At 49.4% G+C, this 24,763-nt stretch overlaps 6 protein-coding genes across 6 annotated transcripts; 4 read left to right on the top strand and 2 right to left on the bottom strand.

Moving 5' to 3' along the window:
- Nucleotides 1-646: 646 nt before the first annotated feature.
- Nucleotides 647-1,476, top strand: BP5553_01804 (Uncharacterized protein; the record flags this gene model as incomplete). Its single annotated transcript, XM_032010427.1, has 3 exons — nt 647-888; nt 947-1,133; nt 1,204-1,476. 3 exons carry the CDS (start codon nt 647-649, stop codon nt 1,474-1,476), a joined length of 702 nt encoding a protein of 233 aa, XP_031874481.1.
- A 1,408-nt stretch (nt 1,477-2,884) lies between these two features.
- On the bottom strand, nt 2,885-9,592 carry BP5553_01803 (uncharacterized protein; the record flags this gene model as incomplete). The annotated part of the gene is made up of 4 exons (XM_032010426.1): nt 2,885-2,932; nt 2,987-8,910; nt 8,958-9,282; nt 9,341-9,592. The coding sequence occupies 4 exons, from the start codon at nt 9,590-9,592 to the stop codon at nt 2,885-2,887; spliced, it is 6,549 nt and encodes a 2,182-aa protein (XP_031874480.1).
- A 1,321-nt stretch (nt 9,593-10,913) lies between these two features.
- BP5553_01802 (putative proline-serine-threonine phosphatase-interacting protein 2) lies at nt 10,914-13,828 on the top strand (the record flags this gene model as incomplete). Its single annotated transcript, XM_032010425.1, has 4 exons — nt 10,914-11,061; nt 11,119-11,405; nt 11,461-13,606; nt 13,659-13,828. The coding sequence occupies 4 exons, from the start codon at nt 10,914-10,916 to the stop codon at nt 13,826-13,828; spliced, it is 2,751 nt and encodes a 916-aa protein (XP_031874479.1).
- A 322-nt stretch (nt 13,829-14,150) lies between these two features.
- BP5553_01801 (uncharacterized protein) lies at nt 14,151-15,782 on the top strand (the record flags this gene model as incomplete). The annotated part of the gene is made up of 3 exons (XM_032010424.1): nt 14,151-14,354; nt 14,404-14,564; nt 14,732-15,782. The coding sequence occupies 3 exons, from the start codon at nt 14,151-14,153 to the stop codon at nt 15,780-15,782; spliced, it is 1,416 nt and encodes a 471-aa protein (XP_031874478.1).
- A 374-nt stretch (nt 15,783-16,156) lies between these two features.
- BP5553_01800 (Non-specific serine protein kinase) lies at nt 16,157-19,474 on the bottom strand (the record flags this gene model as incomplete). The annotated part of the gene is made up of 3 exons (XM_032010423.1): nt 16,157-18,141; nt 18,196-18,829; nt 18,884-19,474. 3 exons carry the CDS (start codon nt 19,472-19,474, stop codon nt 16,157-16,159), a joined length of 3,210 nt encoding a protein of 1,069 aa, XP_031874477.1.
- Nucleotides 19,475-21,119: 1,645 nt separating this feature from the next.
- BP5553_01799 (uncharacterized protein) lies at nt 21,120-24,683 on the top strand (the record flags this gene model as incomplete). The annotated part of the gene is made up of 4 exons (XM_032010422.1): nt 21,120-21,580; nt 21,640-22,131; nt 22,478-22,699; nt 22,763-24,683. The coding sequence occupies 4 exons, from the start codon at nt 21,120-21,122 to the stop codon at nt 24,681-24,683; spliced, it is 3,096 nt and encodes a 1,031-aa protein (XP_031874476.1).
- Between the last annotated feature and the right edge of the window lie 80 nt (nt 24,684-24,763).

The following is a 24,763-nucleotide window of genomic DNA, read 5'->3' as shown; positions in this document are numbered from 1 at the left end:
CTGAGATATCGTAGGTACTATGAGTTATAGGAAGTTTTATGAGGCATAGTGGTAGATAGATTTTACATTGTAATCATTAGAAGTGCTTTGAGAGTGAGATTGAACGATCTATAGTTAAGGTGTATAGAGAAACTTATGGTAGATTGAGAATATCTGAACAGGAGTATTTGTGTTTTAACTTCAGGAGGATATACTCTTTTTATAACCCGTATTCCAAAGAGTAATATATCCAAATGTTTCAGATATACTGAGAAATATCAGAGGTTAATAATTTCAATGGTTTTAAGACAATGTTTCATCAAGTTTAGGAGGGCCACACTTTTCGCTATCGATGCGCCTACTGTCGTAGATTAGGAGACAAGGAAGGTGGGCAAGTGTTTCGTCAACTAGAGGGGTTCGGCGGCTAAGGTACCTACCTCATGGAGTATACAGCGCTTGGCAAACCTAGTAAAACTGTTTATTTTGACATAAAATGCCCACGGAACTCATGTTATCACCGGCCCGGCTTCGGTGATATCGGAGTTACGCATTCATCTATTTCGTACTCCTATGAGTCTTCGTTATATTTATATACTACTTCCTAGCTTCAAAAATTATACTCCTATCTCCTAGGCTGTATCAAGCGGTTGGTTAAATTGCTTTGCAAATGAACCACCAAATCAAAGCCATGAAGCTCATCGTTACTGGTTGTACCGGGTTCATTGGAGCCGAAGTCTTGTCCCAATGCCTTGCTAACCCCTCTATTACGTCCGTAATTGCTCTCTCGCGCCGCGAGCTGCCAGATGCTGTCGGTGACAATCCAAAGTTGAAAGTGGTGATTATGAAAGATTTCAATTCGTATTCCGATTCTGTCTTAAAACAGCTTTCTGGTGCGGATGCGTGTATATGGTAAACTCCTCTCTCATTCCCGTTTCATAAAAATAGGCTTGCTAACTAACTTCAACAGGTGTATGGGTACAACAGCCGGTGACAAAGCTTTGGAGATCGACTACCCCCTCGCATTCGGCAATGCCATGTCGAAGACGCTCCCCGAGAGCAAAAAGAAATTCCGCCATGTGCATCTAAGCGGTGCACTAACGGAGAGGAATCAAGAGAGGTCGCTCTGGTTCCTTGGAAACATGCGGAAAGTCAAAGTAATGAACTCATAACTATTATATACACTTTCCAAGAGTGTTTGAATACATGTGCTAACAAATTTCCCAGGGAGCAGGAGAAACAACTATGCTTTCCTTTGCAAACAAATCAGAAACTGGAGGTATGTGGGAGACACTGATCGTCAAAGCTGGTTTCGTCACAAACGTGCAACCCAAGGGTCTTAGGGATGTGATAGGGCCGCGCATATCGAGTAGTATCCGGGTTGATGAGCTGGCTGCTACCCTAATGGACGCTGCGATGAACGGCAGGGAGGTGGATACCATCGACGATAATATGGCTATGGTTGAAAAGGGAAGGGCGCTTCTCTCAAAAGCAACGTGATAGCGAAGGCACTATAGTTCAAATTTACTAGCCCCTTGTTATAGCGTATTATTGGGCGAATTTGTGCAACCCTCTTTTCGCTAGAAATATTATATATATAATATCGAGCTTCTGTACTATTTTTATACGATCTACATAGTCGGCGTATAGTACTATACTCTGTTATTCGAATATCTAGCTAGTTACGAAGTAGAGCTATTCCTAGATCTCAACTAATATATTCAAGTAGGGTAAATATCACAATTTCGGTGAGATATTCGCGCGATTTGAATATCTTAATTTCAGATAGATATTTACAAGACTTGAATACTTCAATTTTAGTGAGATATTTGTACGACTTGAATATCTCAATTTCGGTCAGATATAGAGGCTTGGGCTACGGGGTATAATGGCCTGATTTTAGGAGTTATCTTACTTTGCGATTAGCTAGATATTCGAATAATAATTATATATACAAACCATCTAGACTGTATAGAAAAGAGTATAGGAGCGGGATATTAGATTTGTATCTGAGTAATGGTCGTTGGGCCATACAATATTCACGAGAAGAGTGTTGCACCAAATTCCCCCAAGAATGCGCCATACGGTACATTTGAGAATATGGTAGATTGTTCGAGGTTTAGTCGCAACCTTGATTTATACGTTGGAGCGTAAGATCTTACAGGAATTATTACCGTAGTAGCAAAGAAGAGAGTAAATCGGGTTTGCTGATCTGTAATCAAAACCAACACCTGAGCACTTGCCATGGGGGCCCGCTATGATATAAAGGATATCCTGCTTGTTAGCCAGCCACAAATGCTTTATGGCCTTTGCACAACAGCGCTCCAAGTTCCCGGGCTTCGGGGTTCATTGTGACCTTGGCCCGATCTGGCATGACTTGTCTATTAAGATTGAAATCGCCTCATACGCTTCAACTCACTGGCAGATCGGTGGTGCAAATAGATCAGAGTTCCCATTTTATAATACAAATAGAGCCACCCACCCCTTCCTGGATGACAATAAGCAAGTAAAATCATGTCCACGCCATATGTCTGTTTTCTGCGCCCTCCATGCCCGTATTTTGCCCCATCTTGTCTTTCATACAGAAAGTGGGAACGAAAACATTATCATGTAAGATGCATTAACTAGGAAAGCATTGCAATCCCTAACCCCGCCCAAAGTGCCGCAAATCTTGCAAAATACGCCCGCCCCTCGCTTGCTATGCAGAGAACAAATATTTAATGATCTGGGACAATGAACGCCGGTTTCGCTTTTTCTGATAGAATATGTAACATTTAGGAAACCGTTCTTTGCGACAATAGTGTCTTAATTAGTGGAGTGCAAAGTTGGCGAGGGAGGAGTCGGAGGGAATCCGCACGGGACCTCGTGCTGGTAGTTGCTATTGAGTATTGATGCCTGTGCCTATTGCTCACATTGGAATAGGACGGGTTGCAATGGCCGCGAAACGTTCAACCACCTATAATTTTGAGATCAGCAATTGTCCAGACTCTAGGGCAATCAATTTACATACATCTGGATTCGATTTGATGAAGGGTAGATCAAAGAACATATACTTCTCGTTCTTGACAAGCTCATGAATGGTAACAATAAGACCCCAGGGGTGTGGCCATTGTCCAATTAGCCTCTCCAGGAGTATGCGGGTGATTTGCTGCCGGATATCAGACTCTTCTTGGTCGTTGAGGTCACTGCCAAACACTTCCAGCAGCGCCTGGCTAAAATAATGAGTATGGGCATTGGGGAACCGCAGTTGGTCAATGAGACTGCTAAGAAGGTAGTATCGTGCTTCAGGGCGGAGCTCATGAACGAGCATGGAGATTAATGCAGCATCAGGAGACGCCGGAACATAGGATGGCCCGCCTTTCTGTGTGGCTCTGGCGATGGAATGCATGCCCACGTAGACCACGAGGGACTCAATCAGCTTGCGGTCCACGTTGATAGGGACAAATCCAGGTCCAGATTGGCGTCCTTTTCTCTGCTGAATTGCATGAGCAATATGAGCAACGGCATCTTCAGAGGGGCCGCTTTGTAGCGCCTGATCAAGCACCTGTATTAGACCAGACTGTCGCAGGGGCGCCTCGACATCATTCATATTGTCCGGAGACTCACGAATTTCATCAATTCGGTCAATCTTCAGGCCTGGCTGTAAAGGATCAGGTAGCTTGGAGAAGGGTGCTGGATTGGCATTTAGGATCAAGTTGTGAAGCTGAATGCAGTGGCTTGGAATGTTGGCGCAAAGCTTTGAGTGATTGGCCGCGACAAAATCTGGGAAGTCATGTTGCAAGACCACGAGTATCTTGAGTACTCCCTGATATATCTCCTTAGTCACTGGTGTGAGGTGCAACGGTTTGAGAAGCTCGCCAGTATACGATGTCAGATTCTCCATAAGGTTGGCGAACGGCTCCCAACCGACTTGGCCAGGAAGTCTCAACAGGTGGGGCATGAAGTCACGGTGGGCGACTAGGCCAAGCCATCCGAACATGAAGCCAGGGAAATAGGAAGGCTGAATATCCTGGAAGATGCGCGCAAGTACTAAGAGGGTTTGTTGGCGTTCAGACTCCGTGAACTCATCCTCTAGAGTATTGAATTCGGTGAGGATTGTGGAGAACAAGCGGAAGAACACCTTTTGATTGAAGTGCTCACCACGAATGACATGATGGTGGTTCAAGACCAAGACAGCCAAAGATAGGATTGACTTGAGGAAAAGAGGCCTATCGATCTTGACTTCACCTTCACGCTCGCGTCCGATGACAAGCAGCGCAATAAGCTTTGCAAGCGAGTCAATCGAGATGTAGCCATCGTTGATGCTGCCATTGTTTTGGGTGTGTTGCTCGAAGCGGTCGACAGAAGAGTCAATTGAAAGGCGTAAGAAGAGGCACAAGTCATCCCTATTGTTGATAATCTGCTTGTCGTACATTTGTGAGATGAACTGTTGTGTCGCTTTCTCACTAGCATTCGGGTTACTGCATAGATGCACCCATTCCTCGAAGATATAGTCCATTTGATCTTGGCGTTCAGCCATCTGGTCATCATTGCTTCGGCCAAGGGATTGAGGAAGACCAGAGCTCGTCAGCTTCTGCTTCAGTTGTTGCCCAATTTCAAGTTCTGGGTCCTCCTCGATCCATTGCCACGCAACTTCTAGGCTCTTTGCGAAGTCGGCATATAGTGCAATAGGGGAATCGTTCAGTAGAACCGCGTCAAGCAAGGACGACAAGAAACCAAGAGCTTCCTCCTTGCGCTGCAGGATGGCTTTGGATGCAGCCGAATCGATACGCTGCCACTCCAACATGTCGGCTTTAACTAGCGCTGTGACCAAGGCAACATTTAATAGAGCTTCACCAGGTTGGTGCCCAATAAAGAGAGCCACCCTGCTCGCAAGTCTGCCGCCAATTCTGCAGATATTCTGCAGGACATGGACCAGGCTCTCCACAAGGAGATCGTCTTCTTGAAGGCCACTGAAGAGTAGCCCGCAAATCTGATCTACAATATGGATATCCAAGGATTCTGGGCCTTGGGCGCTTCTGAACATCAAGCCATACAAAGCATCGAGAACGTCAAGGACTGGGTGAGGCCGTGGCAGATCTGCATAATGCTGCTCAGAGGCCTCTCCACAGACACGCTGTAGTTCAATTAGGGTTTTATGCACTTTGTCTGCCACGCTTCTGATATCCATCGTTATAGGCATTCTCGCATTGGCCATGCTGGCGTTTGGTTGAACATACGGAGGTTGCTGATTGCTGAGATGGGGCATCGCCGGAGGTTCTGCTGGTGTTGGAAGATTGGGTACAGCGGGATACTGGTCTTGTAAAATATCATTCGCCATCGATCTTGTCGTATCAGAGGCTGAAGGAATGTGAGTAGTGCCTGAAAGGGATGGTGCACGTGGTTGTCTTGCAAATTCATCATAGATGGCCATTTGATCCTGGTTCAAGCCGCTCATAGATGGCTGCAGCTTGTATGGACTTGGAATCGTCCATGACCAGCGGCTTAGTTCAGGGTCATAGTAAGGTTCATCTGGCCTCAAGGCTCTGTGTTGGCGACGCCGTTCAAGTTCGGGTTCGATCATCTCCTCGATTTCGGGCACAGCACGTTCCTCTGCCTTCTTCTCCACTTGGCTACATGCTAGGTCGAGATTCGAGTTGACACACATGATGATAGTTCCCTCAGGTAAACCCTGGGGCAGCTCTTGAGACAGGGCCCTGATGTAGTTTGTCATACCGGCCCGTAATGGCTCCTTTGACGTGACTAGGGCAAGGCTACCTGCGGTCTTCTTTACCATGTTGATTGCTGCAGACCGGACTCTGGCTTCGTTTGGTTCAGTTGCAAAGTCCTTGTGTATCATCTGGGCAGTTGAGATGGCGGCAATAGTGACAGAGCGCTCCACGACAGGAGAAATAATTTCATGAACTGCACGGGTGATCGCAGTTCTGAGGATTTCCTGTAGGCGGGGTTGATTGACGAGGTCATTGGTAGGTGGATAGACGAGGAGAGGTCCAAGATCTGGGATGGACGAAGTGATTTCTTGAGGTGAGAACCGTCCACTTCCAACGCCAGCACCGATTCCGTTCAATGACAAATTTTCAAATCTATCCATGACCTCTGGGGCCATCACTTCTGTAGCTTCTTCGATGGGTGGAACACGGTTCATGATATCGGCCGAAGGTTCGATTCGAGTATGGTCTAACTCCAGCTCTGTACAAAGCACCTCGATCTCGAATCTCTGATTGAGCTTTAGCTCGGCATGATGATAAAGTTCAATCAGAAGCTGAACAATGTCCATGATCCAGGGATTCGGCGGTTTGAAGACTGTTGAATATTTGCCCTGAGCAAGAACCTTGCAGACAAACGGGATGACGATAATCAGCCGCTGGGTATCATAGGCCTCCATAAGTAGTTGCTTGAATGCAATGTTCCTGTGCTTGATAGGCTTGTCTCGAGCAAGTGTCAGGGAACCTAACCAAACCCCCAAGTTCTTTAGATGTGCTCGCTCTACCTGGGACTGCATTGTGGCTTCAGAATTGAGCATCCGGATGGCACTGATGTAAGTCTCGCGTAGAGTCTCCGCCCAGAGGGTTTTTCTTCCGAAGAGTTTGACAAGATCCAGGTATAGTTGATGGTAATTTGGTTGCATCTTCGCTCGCTCCTCGACCAAATGGCCCGCGAACCACTGCTGATTATGTTCGTCCATTACATCTTTAAGCTCGTTGAATTTGGTCTCCAAATTGTCAGCGGTGATATTGTTCAACACAAACTGGATTTTCTCCTGGGCATCTGTGCTAGGATCTTCACTGTTACCATCCACTCGTGGATCAACGTTCAATGCGCTGAATGGAGGGGCAGTGGGTTCATTGGCAAGCATTTCATCGATGTTCCCGTTGGTCATTGGGCCCCCGTTCATTAATGGGTGATGACCGGCATCCCCAAATCCATTACGAGCCATATCTTCCTGGTGACCGCGGCAAACATCTTCAGCTTTATTCCAGGCTTCGGTTCCTTGAAGCCCGGGAACTTGAAGTAGCTGATTGCAGAATCCTGGCCACTCGCGCAGTCGAGGGTACAGTTGAATAAGAGCTTGTAGGCCAAACTTGTACATTGATTCGTCGGGAGGGTGGTCTCTGACAGCTTCAAGGATCATGCCAAGGCCAATCTCAAGAGGAATATCGGAGATTAGTTTGTGCGAAATGATACCACCAAACAAGACCGCGGTGGTAGCAAGGGCCTCTAGTGGATATGTGCCATAAAGGGAGTATTCGTCGAATAAGCCATGGATCATGCAAGCGAAGACATCTTGATCGGCTGGATCACGCGAGTGCTTGTATCGATCAAGGGCCTGTACAACGTCCCGAGGCTGCAGATCTTGGTTGTACATTCGTTTGTAGTGCTCCTCCATCTTCTCATTTGCTTCCTTGGGCAAGGAGTTAGATTCTCTGCCATTCGTATCGATAATGTCGTCGAACCCTTCTCCATAGTTGATGAGTCGAGGATATGCGGTAATACACGTCCGTTGAACGATGATGAGATCCGGTTCAGGTGTCTTTGGGAGGATCTCACTGAGGATGTTCAACAGAGCAGAAATAGTCTTGACAGGAAGCATGACGCTGACCAATTGACCGTCTTCAGAACGCTGATAATCTAACTCGTGACGAGCTTTGATGTTCAAGAAGGTCATCAGAGCTCGTGCAAGTTCCTGATTTCGGCCAGTGTTCATCTGTGCCCATTTGTCGAGGTCCAAGAAACCACGCGCATGCGCAAGGGCTGTGAGGTCGAGACCAAACCCGCTCAGGATAAGGACCAAATCCTCGAGCCATTGGTGTCTGATAGAGTGGTCGAGTATAGTAGGCAGTTCCATGGGAGCTTTTGCATGAGCGTCGACCAATCTCCCGGCAACCCAACCCTTATCCTTTCGCCACAGGCCTTCCAGAACGAAGTCGTAATTAGGATCATATTTGTACAAGAAGCGATCAAACAAGGTGTTGATGGTGTCATTCGCAATCTCAGGCCACGGTTTCGGCACACCAAAGGCTGAGACCAAGAACACATCCAAATTCGGAACAACCACCCCTTGGAAGAGCCTCTTAGCTTCAACAGTCTCAGATGCGCTTTGTGCATGCAACGCGACATGAAACATAGCCGACAAGGCGGCCGCCGACACAAGAGGGTGTTTGACTGCCCGGGCAGCGCGTTCGTAGATCTCGGGTTCAGCGCCAGTAAACTCCTCCAGAGTGAAAGAGAACTGGAGCCCTGGGATGGATGTAGCATCCAATTCATCCGGCGCCAGGGAGAGGAATGCACCGATAAAAGACAGCTGAGTCTCAGAATTCTGCCACTTGCCACCCCACATTTGCTGTATATCAAGAAGCTCATCAACCGCCAGAGGTCGGAGAGCGGAATAGAGGGCAAGGAATTGTTGAGAAGTTATTCGTAGGTCTGACTGGTCGAAGTTTGCGACAACCTGTGACCAGCTAAAATCTTTCGACACTTCCTTTCGAAGGCTATTTACCAACGTGGATGTTGAGAAGGAATGGGTTCGGCTGATTGTAGTATAAATTAAAGCCGCTGCAACCTGTGCCTCGTCAAGCGGTGGATCTCCAACATTGCGCAGATAATTTCTGCAGGATTCCTCATCGGCGGTCATGGCTGAGCCAATCCGCTGTATGTATAGAACTAATTGATTGCTGTCGCTCAGACTTCTCAGGAGGTAAAGGGCTGCTAGAACCTCTGTTGAAGGCGTCGCATCTGGCCCAGAGTTTGCATATCGGTAGTGGATGGCAAGGTGAAGATCTTGCCGGGCTTGATTATCGAAATTGGGAGGGTGCTCTTGGATGAAGCGGTCTATAATGCTTGCTAGGAAGCTGGGTGTGAGGTCTGCATGCTCGGGGCTAGGCCGCGCGAGTGATTGCAAGAAATTGGTGTAGTTCGCGGAGAGAATGGCGTCGGCTGGGACCTGTTAGCATGACGGAGCGCATCTTGATGTGTTCACCTACATTTTGTTTTCAGATCTGACCTTGATCCGGTCTTGAACGCCAATGCTAGAATAGTCTTCTCGAGCGCATCTAGCTTAAAGTGTTCCATGAATGTCGACAAGTCGAAATCGCGGAAGATATCTTCATTTGCGGTCTCTATCGACTCCGCGATCTTCCCAGCCTGGTCGACATCGTGAGATACTTTGCGCACTTCGTTGACAAGCACCTGGTAGTTCCCAGCATTTGCTACTGGTCTGTTCAGGCCGGGGAATATTTGAGGCGCATTGCCAGCCACAAGACGACTGAAGTATTTCTGAAATACTTCCATGCCGTGTTCATCGATCAGCTGTGAAGAAGGCGCCATCAGTCGCTGTTGTATCAAGAAAGGGAGAGCGCGTATATACCTTTCTGAGCTGGTCAGCTTGGAGTTCCCACTTTGTGCGATCCTTATCTTCCTTGATCGTGCTGAGAAGGAGGTAGACTTGGGCGACAACGATTTTCGTAAGGGAGTTGGATCCAGTAGGACTGTTCGTGCTGGGGCTAGCGCCAGCACTGAAAGCACTATGATGGGAGCCGTGGGGCGAATGGCTGACGCCTGTCACAATCGTTTGCTGTGCGGGCGAAGGTGTGAAAGTCCCCCCTCTTGAGTTCACCATCGAAGTTGCTGGTATTCTGGCGCAGACCCACTCCGGAGAGCTAACTCTCGATCTCTAGAGACGAAAGTAGATCTACCGGGGAGGTATGGACATCGATGAGGGTGATGCGAATATCGAGGAGGGTTGTAGAGGTCGAGAGACCTGGGGGGGGTTGTATTGGTGGTGGTGAAGGTGGATGGGGATAGTTGGCGTTGACCTTGAAGTTGAAGAACGTAGTCGCGACTATGGTTGTTCACAGCAGCTAGCCTATTTGGGGCTAGTGCCAGGGCGCTGTGCGAGGTACGGGGAAGCCTGAGCTCTCGTGGCCAGGTATGGATGCTTAAAACATTGCAGATGTACGGAAATATCTACTGGAAAGGAATCCAGGCAGGAGTATGTATTGCCTTTTACTATTCCTGTTGTCGATGCCAATGGGGCCTCCGATCCCGCGACATCCTCTTTATCTTCCCTTCTGCCGCCAGGCGATGGTGCCGCGAACGCGGCACCACCACCATATCATGTCTGCAGCCGTCCAGTCAGGACAGCAGCATCTGCAAATACTAAGGTCAAGCTAGTTATAGGGCTAAGTATCGCTATAAAGTTTATACGGCCTGTAGGCGAAGTCTATTGAATTGTCGCGGTCGGCGTGAGGCACTCTAGCATGTGGGGGCACATTCCCAAGCTGATATGATGAGAGTAACATTGCACCCCGTAACATATCTGAACTATAGTGATATCACACGGGGCCCCAAATAGGTATATTTGCTATCAAGGCCGATCTTTCATTTCGGTTCAGATATACCAAGACAAAGAGCTGCGGCCATCTTCAATCATGCGCCTAGGGAGAATACATGAGGTAGGAATTTATACCTAGGTAGGTGAGTGTTGATCGGCTCAAAACAACACAAACCGTGTAGATTACTAGAACTTAAACCAAAACTTACGAGGAAGTATTTATGAAGCCGAGCTACTGTACCATGGGACCTATTAGCTCATATCTACCAAGAGGATTGCGCATGAACAATGGGAGTTCCAGGTTGTGTGCAGCTCACGTGACGTCACATTTGCATTCCAGAATTCCGGAAGCGCCAGCTCCAGTTGCCGTGGCGACCAAGTAAACACGACACTTCATCCACCGCTCCATTTCCATATCTTGACTAAGTTGCTCCCTGCCCTTAACACTCAGCCATTTCATTTCAGCCCTCTCCTTAGAAGACTGGACTTCTACCTCGTTTTCTTTGAATACTTGTACTTAATTTAAGCACTTGTTGAAATTTACTCGGTGTGTGTCGACGCAGGACTGATCGAAACCAAACATCACTACGCCGTTGGATTGGGCATCATGCCAGGAACGGTGTCAGAGGGTCCGTCCGTGGCTCTGAGTTTTGCCAACAATTTTTGGGGCAAAGATGACGCTGGAGTCGACCCTTTACTTCAGCGCATGCACAATGCAAAGGTTACGTGCGACGAATTGAAATCGTTCTACCAAGGTATGTGATTGAGGACCGAGGCCCCCCCCCTCTTTCCCTGCTGACGCCAGTTCATAGCCCGCGCCTCGATTGAAGATGACTACTCTCGCAAACTATTGTCCCTTTCCCGCAAGCCTTTGGGGTCCCAGGAGGCGGGCACACTTAGGGCCTCGTTGGATGTCCTACGAGGAGAAGTTGAGGCGATGGGGAAATCCCATCAGAATATCGCGGGACAAATGAAGACAGAACTCGAGGAGCCGCTGGCGGCATTTGCAGGTGCTATGAAGGAGCGGAGAAAGATCGTACAGAATGGAATAGAGAAGCTATTGAAAGTCAAGATACAGCAGACGAACCAGGTTAACAAGGTATGGCCCCATCACCTCTCGCTCAACTGTAGCAGGTACTAACCACCATACACAGACTCGGGACAAGTATGAGCAAGAATGTTTAAAGATCAAGGGATACCTAGCACAAGGCCACATGGTCATGGGCCAAGAGGAACGGAAGAACAAGGCGAAGTTAGAAAAGACCCAGATAAACCTCGCAACATCCAATACGGAGTACGAAAGTGCAGTCAAAGTTCTCGAGGAGACCACCGGACGATGGAACAGAGACTGGAAAGGTGCCGCGGATAAGTTCCAGGACCTTGAGGAGGAGAGATTGGATTTTATGAAGAGCAGTCTCTGGAGCTTCGCAAACATAGCCTCGACGGTTTGTGTTAGCGACGACGCGTCCTGCGAGAAAGTTCGACTGTCGCTCGAGAACTGCGAGGTCGAAAAAGACATAGTTTGTTTCATCAAGGAAAGAGGAACAGGCCAGGAGATACCTGATCCACCGAGGTACATCAATTTCTGCCGTGGAGATGTTAGCGATACACAATCCGAAGCATCAGAAGATGACAGCTACTCAGTCGCACAATTCCAGCGAACTATCAACCCAGCTTATAGAAGCTCCTCTCCTCAACCTTCCACATACGAATCTCACCATGATCCCAAATCAGCTCTTGCTCGAGACTTCGGCCACGAACCCGGAACCCCTGAGAGTCGTGAGGCCACTGTAACCCCACAGAAAATGATACCCGACCGATCCAGGCAACCGCAACTTGACTATCAAGCTCAACCTACCAGGAACCAATACGATCAGAGTCAACATGGCGCGTTGGCTGCTGTACCGCATGATCCCTATCCAATGGATGGAATGACAATGCTATGTCGAACAGGGCCCCCTTCAGAGAGAAGCTCAGCACTCAGCGGGGGAGGTCGGCCTTCGAGCCGCGACTCTCAAAGCGAATATTCCAACCCTACCTCATTCTCAAGTCAGGAACCGCCTAGCGGTAAGACATCTCCAGTCAAGCAGGTCGGCCCGCCAGCGGAGAAACAAGTTTTGAAGAAGAAGAGCGGGTTTTTCCAAGGCCATAGCCCATTCAGACGCAAGAGCAATAAGGAGAAGGATCATTCAAGGACTGTTGGCGCCCCATCAAACCGAAATACATGGTCTGCCAGCCGCACTACGAATAATCAAAATGATCAATCGCGGCGATCTCAGTATGGTCAAGATTCTCAAAGCATGATGATCAGTGACAGAGCCACTCACAGTCCGGAACCGGTTGATCCTCGAGCGAACTTTCAACTAAACATAGGAAATAATGTGTTTGATGTCCAGGCCTCGGACCGAAAGGCAAAATCTGGCCAGAAGGGATCTCAACAGGAGGAAGAGCTAGATCCAATTGCCCAAGCTCTCGCCGAGTTGAAGGGCGCAACCAAGGCTTCTTCGTCACGAGTCTCAGCAGATAACTATCACGGGATACCAACTCCAGCCCCTGGAGCAACCCCTAACTCTCGACTGGGAGGGGGTCAGATGGCTAACGGTGCTCTAATGGCCGGAGTACGAGGCACACCGCCCCCATCCTATGATCAGCCAGTATCAAGACTTGGACTTCCACAGCCAGCCTTCACTTCCAAAGCGATGCAACAGACTCGGCAGAAGTATGAAGACCAAGCAAGAGAGATGTTCAAAGCGCCCCAAGCACGTCCTGACTCCCAGGGAGGATACGGTTCAGGCTCGCAGTCTCGGCCAGGAACGCGAGGGAATGATATGCCACGAGCTACATCTCCAGCCCCGCCCCGCAGCGTATCCCCCCGTCCAGGCATGCAAGTAGATACCAGACAAGGATATCGATCTGCTTCGCCCAATCCTTATGGTGGGAGTCAGCGCTCTCGGACCCAATCCGCTTCTCCCCAAAAGCGTGGTTCTGACCAAGGCTACTACCGCCACAACTCGCCGAACGAGGTCGCTCGAGCTGTTTCACCAGCTCCTTTCAGAGACCAGGAACGACCTAACAGTAGTCATGTTAGCAATGATATGGCTGTCCAGCTTGCACCTGCTGGCGATGGGTACGGATCTCAAGGACGGGGAAGCGGACGATCGGGTGGTTCTAGTTCTTCGAGAACAATGAGTTACTATGAAGGCAGTGGTTCACAACATGGTTCGGCCACTAGGCAACGGAGCAAGAGTGTTGCGGATGTTAGACAGTATAACAGAGAAGGACGGCCAATTTTACACTTCGGTAAGTTCCCTTTGCACTCCCGTATATTGACCAGGATGCTAACTATCTCAAGCACGAGCCATGTACATGTACCAAGCAGCTATTCCGGAGGAGCTGAGTTTTGCTAAAGGCGACATCCTGGCGGTGTTGAGACATCAAGATGATGGATGGTGGGAGGCGGAAATTGCTGGGAAGAATGGACGACCGGGCTTAGTACCCAGCAATTACCTTCAGAATTGCTAATGATTTTGACGGGCTAATGATCTGGACTAACGGATGGTTTGATTTTGTGTTGTTTATCTACATTTTGAGGAAATGCGCGTTGGCAAGTTACAGCGTTGATATTCTTTCTTGTCTCGGGATTTCGCATGGGATTTGTACATTTGATGAGACGAAGGGTCTCAAAGAGATGAATGGAGTTTTGAAACATGCCCAAAGCCGTGATGTGATGTCCTTTGACTAGCAAAGAGATCAAATATTCTATACAATTGAAATAATTCTAACCTTGAGTTGTAATTCCAATTCCATCTCCATCCATACTGTAAAATCCCAGCTATTGTATGCCATGTTCATTCCGGGATATTCGTCCGCGGTGCCGAGAGTGGATGCAAATGTCAAGCATGTGGACGTCATTCCGGGAGCGAGGGGAAGCTCCACCAGCTCCAGCTCCAACGCCAAACGTCAACAACACCAAGATTCCGAAGCACCACGACGACGACAATCGCTCCCTGCCCGCTGCGGCCACGGCAACGCAGCAAAGGCCAAAATGGTACGTATATCCAGCTTCCAGTCCTTCCTTTTCCATATCCTTCTACAAGATAACCCTACTATTTCAAACGGCGGCTGCTAATCCTTTCCCAATTCCAGGACCTGATCCTGGAACCCTTGCGGGTCGCGACATCGAAGCCAGCACGGAAAACATACCTCAACACGCTACTCTTCCTGATAAGCTCGACATTCCTGCTAGTCCTAGCGACCGGTGCTTATGCTGCGTTTTATTACAATTATGTGCCGCAGATTGGGACTGAGAGGGTTATTCATTTGCAATATGGGTGGGTTTGTTACTTTTACTTGCTTTACATTCCTTTCTAGGTGTTTAGCGTATCTAAATAGATTGATGGGTGCTAATAAAGGCATATGTTATAGAGATGGTCCACATCCATATGGAATCGCATGCCTGGACTCGGAATTGATCTCCCAACAAGCATACGATATCAGCATCACCCTGCGTGTCCCGCGCTCACCACCGAACCTCGACACAGGGAACTTCATGCTCTCCCTCAACCTGCTCTCACAATCCTACAAACCATCCTTATTCCCAATTACACCACCACCAAGCAGCACCAACCCTCCACCCACTCATCTAATCTCAACCCCGTCCCTATCCATCCCCCCAGAAACAGTTCTGCACTCCTCCCGCCGCCCCACCATCCTCCCCTACGCCTCACCCCTGATCTCTCTCTCCTCACGCATCCTATCCCTCCCGCTATATATCCTCAATCTCCGACAGGAATCCGAATCCCTCACCATCCCCATGGCCGAACGCCTTTCCTTCCCCGGCCGCAGCACAAAACTCGTCCCTAGATACGCGTTCCTAGAAGTACAAGCCGGGCAACACATACAAGTCTACTCCGTTCAGATAAACTTCACAGCACGATTCAGCGGTCTACGATGGGTGATGTATAACCACCGCATCGCCAGCCTGATTATTTTCACCAGTGCATTCTGGGTCGTTGAAGTAGTATTTGCTCTCTTAGGATGGATGGGCTTTCGGATGCTATTTTCATCCACAGAACCACCATCATCATTATCTTCAAAATCAAAAGCACAGATCAAGAAGGAAAGGGGAATAGAAGACGAGGACACAGAAACCATCAAAACTGAGCCCGCCACAGAAGACGAACCAGATCTCTCGGACACCCCACGCTCATTCCCTACATATGGCCGCCAACCTCCTCTGCGGTACGAACCCAGGATTAAAGATGAGGAGCGTGATAATGATGAGGATATTATTGAAGGCGCGGCTATCCAGCCGTTAGATGCCGATGACGAGGACGAGCATATTCTAGGTGGCATGCGGGGAAGAGAGAGGAGGGGGGTGGGTGAGGATTCTGGACTGGGAACTAGTTTTAGTGAGGGTGGAGCGAGGAGTGGAGCTGCGAGGAGGAGGTCTGGTGGTTTTGGGAGGGGAGTTTGATGTAATCATGTGCAGGGTTGTAGATGCTTTATTTATTTGTATGATACCCATAACATTTTCTGTTTATTAGAGACATACCAGAGAATGATTTATTATATTACTTGCATTCCCCTATTTACCCTAGGTGCTTTTATGAACATCAGGGAGCAATTATAACACTATTAAGTTCACTATATATTATACTACGTGCTTGCGAAAATTTTAACCGTGCTTGTAATAGTTAGAAGTTTACTCCATCCATGCCATATGCCTTGCCAAATTCCCCGTTAATCCATTGCTAGGTAATTTGCGGAAAAAAGACGATACACATCTCTCTCTTCACTCCTCTTTCCCTTTCTTTTCTTCCTCTCCCCCCTAAAAGCAACTAAACTCTTTCAAAGTCTAAGCTCTCTCAAAACCTGGTCTGCCATATTCTTATACTGCCATGTTCCTCCAGCAAGTCTCTTGAACTGGATTCCATGAAGAGAAAGTAATGGGACCTTGACAATAAATATCTCGAATTCCAGGATCATGCTTCCGCCAAGTTCGCTCTGGACATGTGTGCTGGTATCCCCGACGACCCTGGCAGATGAGCGATGCACGCTCTCGTCCGAGGCCTCGGAAGTAGGGTAACTTGCATCTCCACGGGATCTGCCGGGTGTTCGCGGAGTAAGTGGCTGTTTATCAACGTCTCTGAAATCGTCCCGGTCGCGGTCCATACTGTTGCTACCACCCCCCATGAATCCTCCAAAGCTGATTCGGCGACGGTGGCCTGGCGTTTGAGTGGAGTGGGTGTTGGGCGGGAGATCAACGACCTTCTTGAGATCGATAGATGGTGTGTGCCGACAACTGAATCCACCGCGGATCTCAGTGAACTCCACGCCCAACTGCTTGAGTACCCTGATGATGTCGTTACGAATGACATAAACTGGCTTGGTTGAGGTCGTCGAAACGCTAAAGAGGCCTTTCAGGAATACAGGTTTGACATGCTCGGCACTATTAACACGTTCAGTGGAGAGGCCACTTGCATCTCCTCCTTCACCGTCAGTCTCCTCGGGCACGTTCGCCTCCCGAATTTCGTCCCGTCGAGCCCGCCGAGCCTGGATGCTCTCCCTCCGGGCATGGCCAAGTGACTTGGCTCTCGTCGTTGCACTTTTGGGGTTTAAGTGCCCTGTGCTCTTCTGCTCTGGTTCATGTAGTGCCTTCTCGTTCGCTGTTGAATGATCAGAACCGCTGGTAGGAGGTGGCTCCTTATATGTGACTCGAGGTGGAGGGGGCACTTCAGATGCCCCGCGTCTAGCCTCTCTTCTCCTAAATTCCGCTGAGTTGACGCTTGTTGACCTTCCCAGTCCCTTGGCACTTCGTGGGTTATGACCAGCAGATCTAGGTGGTGATAAGAGGTCGCTGTGCTGAGGCTGGCTGCCTCCCCCATGGAACATCGAAGTCGACCCATCATCACGGTCGCGGCTTCGTCTCATACTAAAACTCTTCCTCAGAGTGCTGTGTTCATGTGGCGTCTGAACGGTAACCATCGGGGGATGGCTCTTATCGGAGGGCTCTTTGCGCCTCCTAGTGCTGAACCGCCGCAGGATGCCAGCTGCAGTGCTTTCTTTCCGGTGATGTGTCTGCTCAGGGAGAGGTTCAATGATAGCTGGGGATGTAGGTCCACCGCTCGTGCTTGCTATCTTCAAGTGCTTCATGCTCTCCGTAACATCGTCCTCTCCATGAGTTCGCGCGCGGGGTCGCGACCGACCCCCCGTTGGCTTTTCGCCTGCCATCTCATATGCAGCTGCGTTTGTATGCGCTGCTTTAGGAGCCGGAAGATCAGGTATTTGGAGAGGTGCCTCTCCAGGAACGCGGGGCATCGAGGTAGCGCCTGGGTTTGCTGCTAGTCGATCGCGCTCCTGCTTCTCCCTAACAAGGTAGTAGACAGAAATAAGCGGATGATAAGCATTGACTGGGTCACTCCCAAGCGCCAAGGCATCAGAACTAGAAGCTGTGAGAGTATCACGACTAGTAGCCGAACTCCTCCTCTTGTAGAAATCAAAACCGAACCCCCTTTTCTTCTCGGGGTCTTTCGGTATTGGTACTTGGTTTTCACGTTCATGTGCAGCCGTTCGGATGGCTCTTTGGTAATCCTGGGACTCGATTACGTCCGTCAATTGACCCTCTATCACTTCTGGTGGGCCAAAGTCAAAGCCAGTCATAGCTTGTATGACTGCTGGATCAAGTGGTAATTGGATCGGCTCGCGTTTCGGTAGATAGTTCTCTGGTGGCCCTCCAAATCCTTTAACCATCCAAGGATGGTTCATTATCTCTTGTAGAGATGCGCGTTGTCTTGGGTCGGTGACAAGCATCCGGGAGATGAGATTTTTGCATTCTGTGGTTGTCAGCATAGCTACAAGCTTCATAGGAGGATGGGGGGGGGGCTTACCAGGTGAAAGCCAATTAGGATAATCTACCAGGCCCTTCTTGATTTTGGCATGCAGCGCCGGCATGCTCTGATCATCGAATGGTACCTTGCCACAAACTAGAACATAAAGCACAATCCCAAAACTCCATATATCGACCTCAGGCCCCGTATACGCCTTGGCCTGTAACAACTCCGGCGCTGCAAAGTATAGACTGCCGCAAAATGTCTTCAGATGTCCCCGAGGAGAAAATAGGTTACTCAAACCGAAATCAATGATTTTGATATCTTCCGTCTTGCTTATCAAGATGTTCTCGATCTTGAGGTCCCGATGCACGATGCTGTTCCGATGGCAATAATCCAGGGCACTCGCAATCTGTCTACTGAACTTCCTCGCCTTCTTCTCCTTCAATCGCCCCTGGGAGATTATGTAGTCGAGCATCTGGCCACCATTGACGTATTCAAACAGCATATACCAATGATAGGTTGTGCGAACGACATCTCGCATGCCACATATATATGGATGATCCAAGAGTGTCACAATGGCGGCCTCACGGGCTGTGCGGACCTCTTTTGAGTGATCGGCCCTCTCTTTATCGGCGCGACTTTGATTGGGATTATCATCCGTAGATCCTCGAGGCACGATCTTGACCGCAAGCTAGAAGCGATGTTAATTTTAAACCTGCAACATGACGACGATTTAAGGGCATACCTGCTCACCCCCTTCCACTCTCCTGGCCAGTTTTACCTTGCCCATGCTCCCAGCCCCGATCGTCTTCCCCAGGACCCAATTGCCCGTTTGCGCTGGAATGGTCGTCCGCGATTTCCCCGACCTGCCCGAGTGCCTCGACTCGTGGGGCGTCACCACGGGAGCGGGGCCACCTCCATTTGCAACGGCCGTCGACATGTCTGATGAATATCGGTGGTGGTGGGAGTGGCGATGGCCGTGGCCGTGGTTGGAACCGCTTTTGCGGTGTGATTGTGAGTCTGACCGCGACGGTGGGGGACGATCTTTGCTTGAGCTTCTTCGATGGACTTGTGCGACGTTCGAAGTCTCATGGTTTGCGGCCGACCGAGCTCCCTCGACGGCGCCGTGACGCGACGATGTGCGATGGTGCAAATGCGTCGAGTTCGATCGGAGGGGACTGCTGGTGGATGCAGATGCGGCGGTGGATGTAGGTTTAGATCTGGTTGATTGCGACCTTGCGGGGACGGAGTACGAGTGGGATTGAGATTGAGATTGATGTCTTCTCGGGACGGAGCGATCGAGAGTTGTTGGCGATACCGACGTTGCTGTTGCCATGATCGTGGTGGAGGAGTGGAGGAGTGGAGGAGGTCGGCGGTGGCAGTTTGGGGTCCGCCAGACAAGGGAACAGGCAGGCAATCAATCAATCAATCAATCAGCCGGAGCCTTGAGGCGAGGGACGCGGACGGGTACGGGGACGGGGAAGGGGGAAGGGGAAGGGGAGGCTCCAGCTGCTGACGGGGGCAGTGGAAGTGATCAGTACGAGTAGTGGTTCCGTGGTTCAGTATCGCAACCAGGAGCCTGGGGGGGAAATATTCGGGCCTGGGGCCCCTGATCGTAGATGGCCGACGGGCTGGAGACTGGAGGCTGGAATACGAGTACTTTGTACGTAGCTTAGCAGTGGAGGGCTGGCAAGCTGGAGACGGTGGAGAGAGAGCGGCCCCCTAATAATAATCCAGTTGTGCTGCTGCACCGACGTCACTCACGCCTGGACCTGGAATAGCTGGCGAGAAGCAGGACGAAGGATTGAGTACTGAGTACGGGGTACTTCGTAGGTAGTCGTTGGTTGTGGCTGTGAGTACCTCCTGAGATGTGCTGTAAAATAGGAGGCATATGTTGGCATCACCGGGTGAATTTGGGGGCGGTAGTGGTGGAAGAGGTGGTTGGTTGGTAGTTGGTGATTGGTGTCTCTGTCTGTGTTGGGCTGAGATGATGCTTTGGCCGATTATTGGGCGAGAGTAATTAGGACAGGACAACTCGAAAGCGGTACAGCTCTAAACTAGGCTCGACTGGAACCGGACAATATTATTCACTAGAATAGCAGGCAGCTCAACAAAGGTTTCTCGAGTATAAGTTGTCCCAGAAGCAGGCTGCGGTGTTCTTGGCATCGCCCGCATGCGTTTAGCAGTCCTCATTCCCAAGCTCAAACCCCTATTTATGCCGACCCCAACGACAATGAGATATACATAGATTATGCACATCGAGTAATTGACTACCTGCTAGACCACTAATTTGTTTATGTAGTAGTATATAGAGGCCATTAGGCTCACTTTATATTACCTAGGTAGATAAATAGTTGTGATATTATTTAACAGCTTTATATTCAAATGACAAACCGTCTTAAGTTGATAAACTACCAAGTACTATTACTGACCTTTTACTTAAAGTTTAACGTACAAGTAATACGAATTCACATACTAGCACTACCTCTTAATTATTCACACTACAAGACACTGCAACATACCGTTCACTTGTCCCAACTCGTAAGTATTATTAGTCATACTGCGCAAACAGCACGCCGGTGTTTGCCGGAATAGCAGAGTGTCCTGCTCTAGACCGGTTTCTAAAAAGGAATACTTACAAGCTTTTATAGTCGGGCAGACGGCGGGACTACGGGCATCATAGGCGGTGTGCTAAAGCGACCGGAGCCAAGCGAGCTGATGTCCGGGGGAGTGAATACTAGTACCGAGAATATCTTATTGCTTATTTTATTTATAATACTTTATATAGAAGTTATAAGTTATAAGTTTAGAAAATATTAGAGCTCTATAAAGTCTTGGTCTATTTCTAGAGCTTCTAACTAACTAGCTTCTAGAAGCGTTCTTCTTATAAAGTATTAAATAAAGCATTTATATTATATTTTACTAGCCTAAACTATTATACTTGTTACCGTTTTGTTCAACAAAGCTAACGAAATCCCATCATGGACAACGATCTAGAAACAGCCGAGGCGTATGTCGTGAGCAATCATTTGTTTAGCGTGAACGATGACAACTCCGAACTGGAGATTCACCGTTACAATAAACGGTTCTACATCATCATCAGACCTGGGAATCTCGAACAGTCACCTGCGATCAAGAATGAATATCTTCGATACCTCAATGCGCAAAGAGCGGACGCCGACGGTGACGTGCAGAGCGAATGCTCTGTTGACCCCGAAGACATCTACGATTGGGCCGTAAAGCCTTGCTTGTCTCTTTTCAAGGAGCTTTCTCCAGAGCCAAAACAACAAACCGCTAAAATATCACTCTACGATTACTACCACGCTGAAACGTTTTATTATCATCTCCATGCGGCCAACGATAAGCTCACTCCAGTCACGAATCCGAAAGGGGAGAGCTTCCTCCCACCAGCTGTGGAGCTTGCGCCAGATGTGTTCCACCCGTCTTGGCCTGTCTACAAAGCTTCGGATGTTTTCCTTGATATAACTAACTCGTACCAAGCGCTCTGTCCTTCCCCCGGCAAAGTCGTGATCCGAGACAGTCGGAATGGGAAAGAAGTCAAATGCTTTTTAAACCTTACAGCAATGGCGACACGAATGGGGCAACCCGTGAAGTGGCGAGTTACCGAAAGACCACAGAGTCAAACCTTACACCTGATGTGCGGATTTGTAGACTAGACGGCGTTGTAAAGGATGAATGGGATCGACTTATGGGTTTGTTGTTAAACTACATCGATTGCGATCATGTTACCTTGGCATGTGCCCCCGATGAGGAGACACCGGATTCCCTCAAGCAAAAGTGGGTGAATCAGATCAAAGAAACACTAGCACAGCTCCACGATGAAGGACTTGTATGGGGTGATGCTAAACCAGAAAATGTATTGATTACTGAGGGCGATGGTAGTGTCGGTGATAAAGAAAAAGCCGGGACGGTTGAGGGGGATTTGCAAGGGCCAGAGAATATTATCAAATATGTTTTTGAAGGCAAGGAAGCGTAGAAAAGGCTCATTTTATTGCGGGGTGGGAGGGGAAGGAGGTGATTTAGAGAGGATTCGTCGGACTTTTCCTCTGTCGTTAACCTTGGAGTGGGCTGAGACCTGTATTCTCTAAACTTATGACCGCGACCTCCGCCGTATTTGAGAGATTCGGGTCTTGTCAGGCTGCAATGCGAATTGCGCTTAGCTGCCCAATCAAATACTGCTGGCAACTTTCGTCTATTGCATGACAAGGCTGAACCCGAACTTACCACTTATCACGTATCATCCGCAGCCTTCCCGCCCATACACCTTTTCTTCTTTGATAAAACATACATGTATATATTTTCACATAATCGACTGCAGCCCGTATGCCGTTGCCATGTCCGGCAAACGCTCCCGTGCAATATACGAGGCCGACCTACAAGCGCAACAATCCCCTTTCGTAGCCTACGGGACACCTCTACCTCCCCTGGATCCGGATGTGCGTGATGATGGTTCATACGTGCCAGTTTGGAAACAAGAGGTTCGAGATGAGCGAGGCTTAAAGCGGCTTCATGGTGCTTTCACTGGGGGTTTCAGTGCAGGGTGAGTCCGTTCTTCCCAAGCGCATGCTGCAATCCAATGGCCGAGCTAATTTATTCGAGGTAGATACTTCAACACTGTAGGTTCAAAAGAAGGATGGACACCCTCGACATTCGTCTCTTCCCGGACGAACCGCACGAAAGAGGGCCCAAAGATCCCCGAACAACGACCAGAGGATTTCATGGACGAGGAGGATATTGCCGATGCAAGCGAAGCACAACGAGTTCAGATGGCCGAGGGCTTCTCGGGACTTGGCTCTACGCAGGATGATTCTACTCGCCGCGGGGCATATATCGATGTTTTCCGAATAGAAGGAGAGACGATTGGTGTCAAGCTCTTGAGGAGAATGGGCTGGAAGGAAGGACAAGGCATCGGCCCTAAAGTGCGCCGGAAAGCACGCCTAGATGCATTAGAAAGGCCAGGAGATGAAAAGGAGCCTACGCATCTTTTTGCGCCTGAAAATACACGCATGATTAGCTTTGTGAAGAAGAGCGATCATAAAGGGTTAGGGCTCGAGGGGCAGGCGAAATTATCTCCCATTAATGGCCTGGGATCGGAGACTGTTAAATCAGACGACGATGAGGAGGAGGGTCACCTTGATTTGGTTGGTCCTAAGAAGGGGAAAAAGAAAAAGGCCGTACGCGGTGGGATAGGCATTGGCATTTTGAACGATACCGGGTCGGATGATGAAGATCCGTATGAAATCGGCCCACGGATATCCTACAACCGGGTAATAGGAGGGGAGAAGAAGAAGAAAAAGCCCGCCAACGGATCGGTCAACCCACTACTCAAATCAAAACCGGTTTTCATATCAAGAAAGAAGGCATCATCAGGTCTGAGGAAGTGTCACGATGGGCGGCTCCCTTTAGACGGATTTATATTAAGCAGCAGCGACGAATTCTCCTCCCTCATCCAAGCTTCAACCAGATATGCAGCTCCCGAGATACCCAAGGACTGGAAATCCTCAAAACAGCCAAAATCGAACGCCTCTAGCGCTGCATATCTCTCGCCGGCGGAAGCAGCCAAAGCCTCAAGCCTCGACCCCAAATCCCGAGCCGCAATACTAGGAGAGGCTGCGCTGCCAGGGAAGTCGGTCTTCGACTTCCTAAGTCCCGCTGCAAGAGACCGATTAGCTTCCGCGTCCGGGAAAGGCAATCTCCCACCCGCGCTCGGCGAGATCCCGAAAGGCTACAACCTCAGCGAAGAAGACCGACGAAAGGAACTCCTATCTCAGATCCCCCAGGTCGACCCATCGACGGCCCTCGCGGCGCTGACCCGCGGCGCAAGCGGCTTCATGCCGTACGCAGAAGACGAAGCAAAACGCACCCGCTACCGCACATATCTCGAGAACCAAGCCGGTACATCCCCCGTGCCCCCATCCCCAGCTCCGGCCATGTCCCGAGAAGACTGGCTGAAGGAGCTACGCGAATTCGCAAACTGTGCCCAGATCTTCAAACCCATGTCGGGCATGATGGCCACGCGCTTCACCAGCTCAACCAAAACCACCATGTCAGGGACCGTCGGCTCGGACGCGGGCGGCTCCTTGCTCAGCAAACCAGAACCAAAAATAGAAGATCCCGCGGAGCAGGCTGCGAAAGTAGGCATGTACGGGCCCCTGACGCGGTCGTCGAAGGATTGGTTCCCAAGCCGTTTGCTGTGCAAGAGGTTTAACGTGAAGCCGCCTGCCCATGTCCAGCCCGGTGCTACGGAGCACGATGAATCGGCAGCACCAACGAATGCGGCTCCGGATCTGGTGTCGAAGGAGGCCATTAGCGAAATGATGGCGGGTGTGAATTGGAATGGGGGTATGGCTGGCGGTGCTTCTGTTATAAAAACGGAAAGTAGGGATGAGGATGAGGATGAGGTTAAGCCTGAGGTCGTGGTGGTTGATACGGAGAGGAATGAGGCGTTGGAGGGGGAGAGGGCTGGAGAAGCAGTTTTTAATGCGATTTTTGGGGATGATAGTGATGATGATGATGATGATTAAAGATGTATATTTTGAAGAAGGGGGCAGGCAGGATATTTTTAATTGAAATATGTATGATGGTAGTAGAATAATATCAAGCT

Source organism: Venustampulla echinocandica (assembly GCF_003357145.1).
Source record: "Venustampulla echinocandica strain BP 5553 chromosome Unknown scaffold_0, whole genome shotgun sequence".
Classification (NCBI taxonomy): Eukaryota; Fungi; Ascomycota; class Leotiomycetes; order Helotiales; family Pleuroascaceae; genus Venustampulla; species Venustampulla echinocandica.
This window is presented reverse-complemented; position numbering and strand designations above follow the sequence as displayed.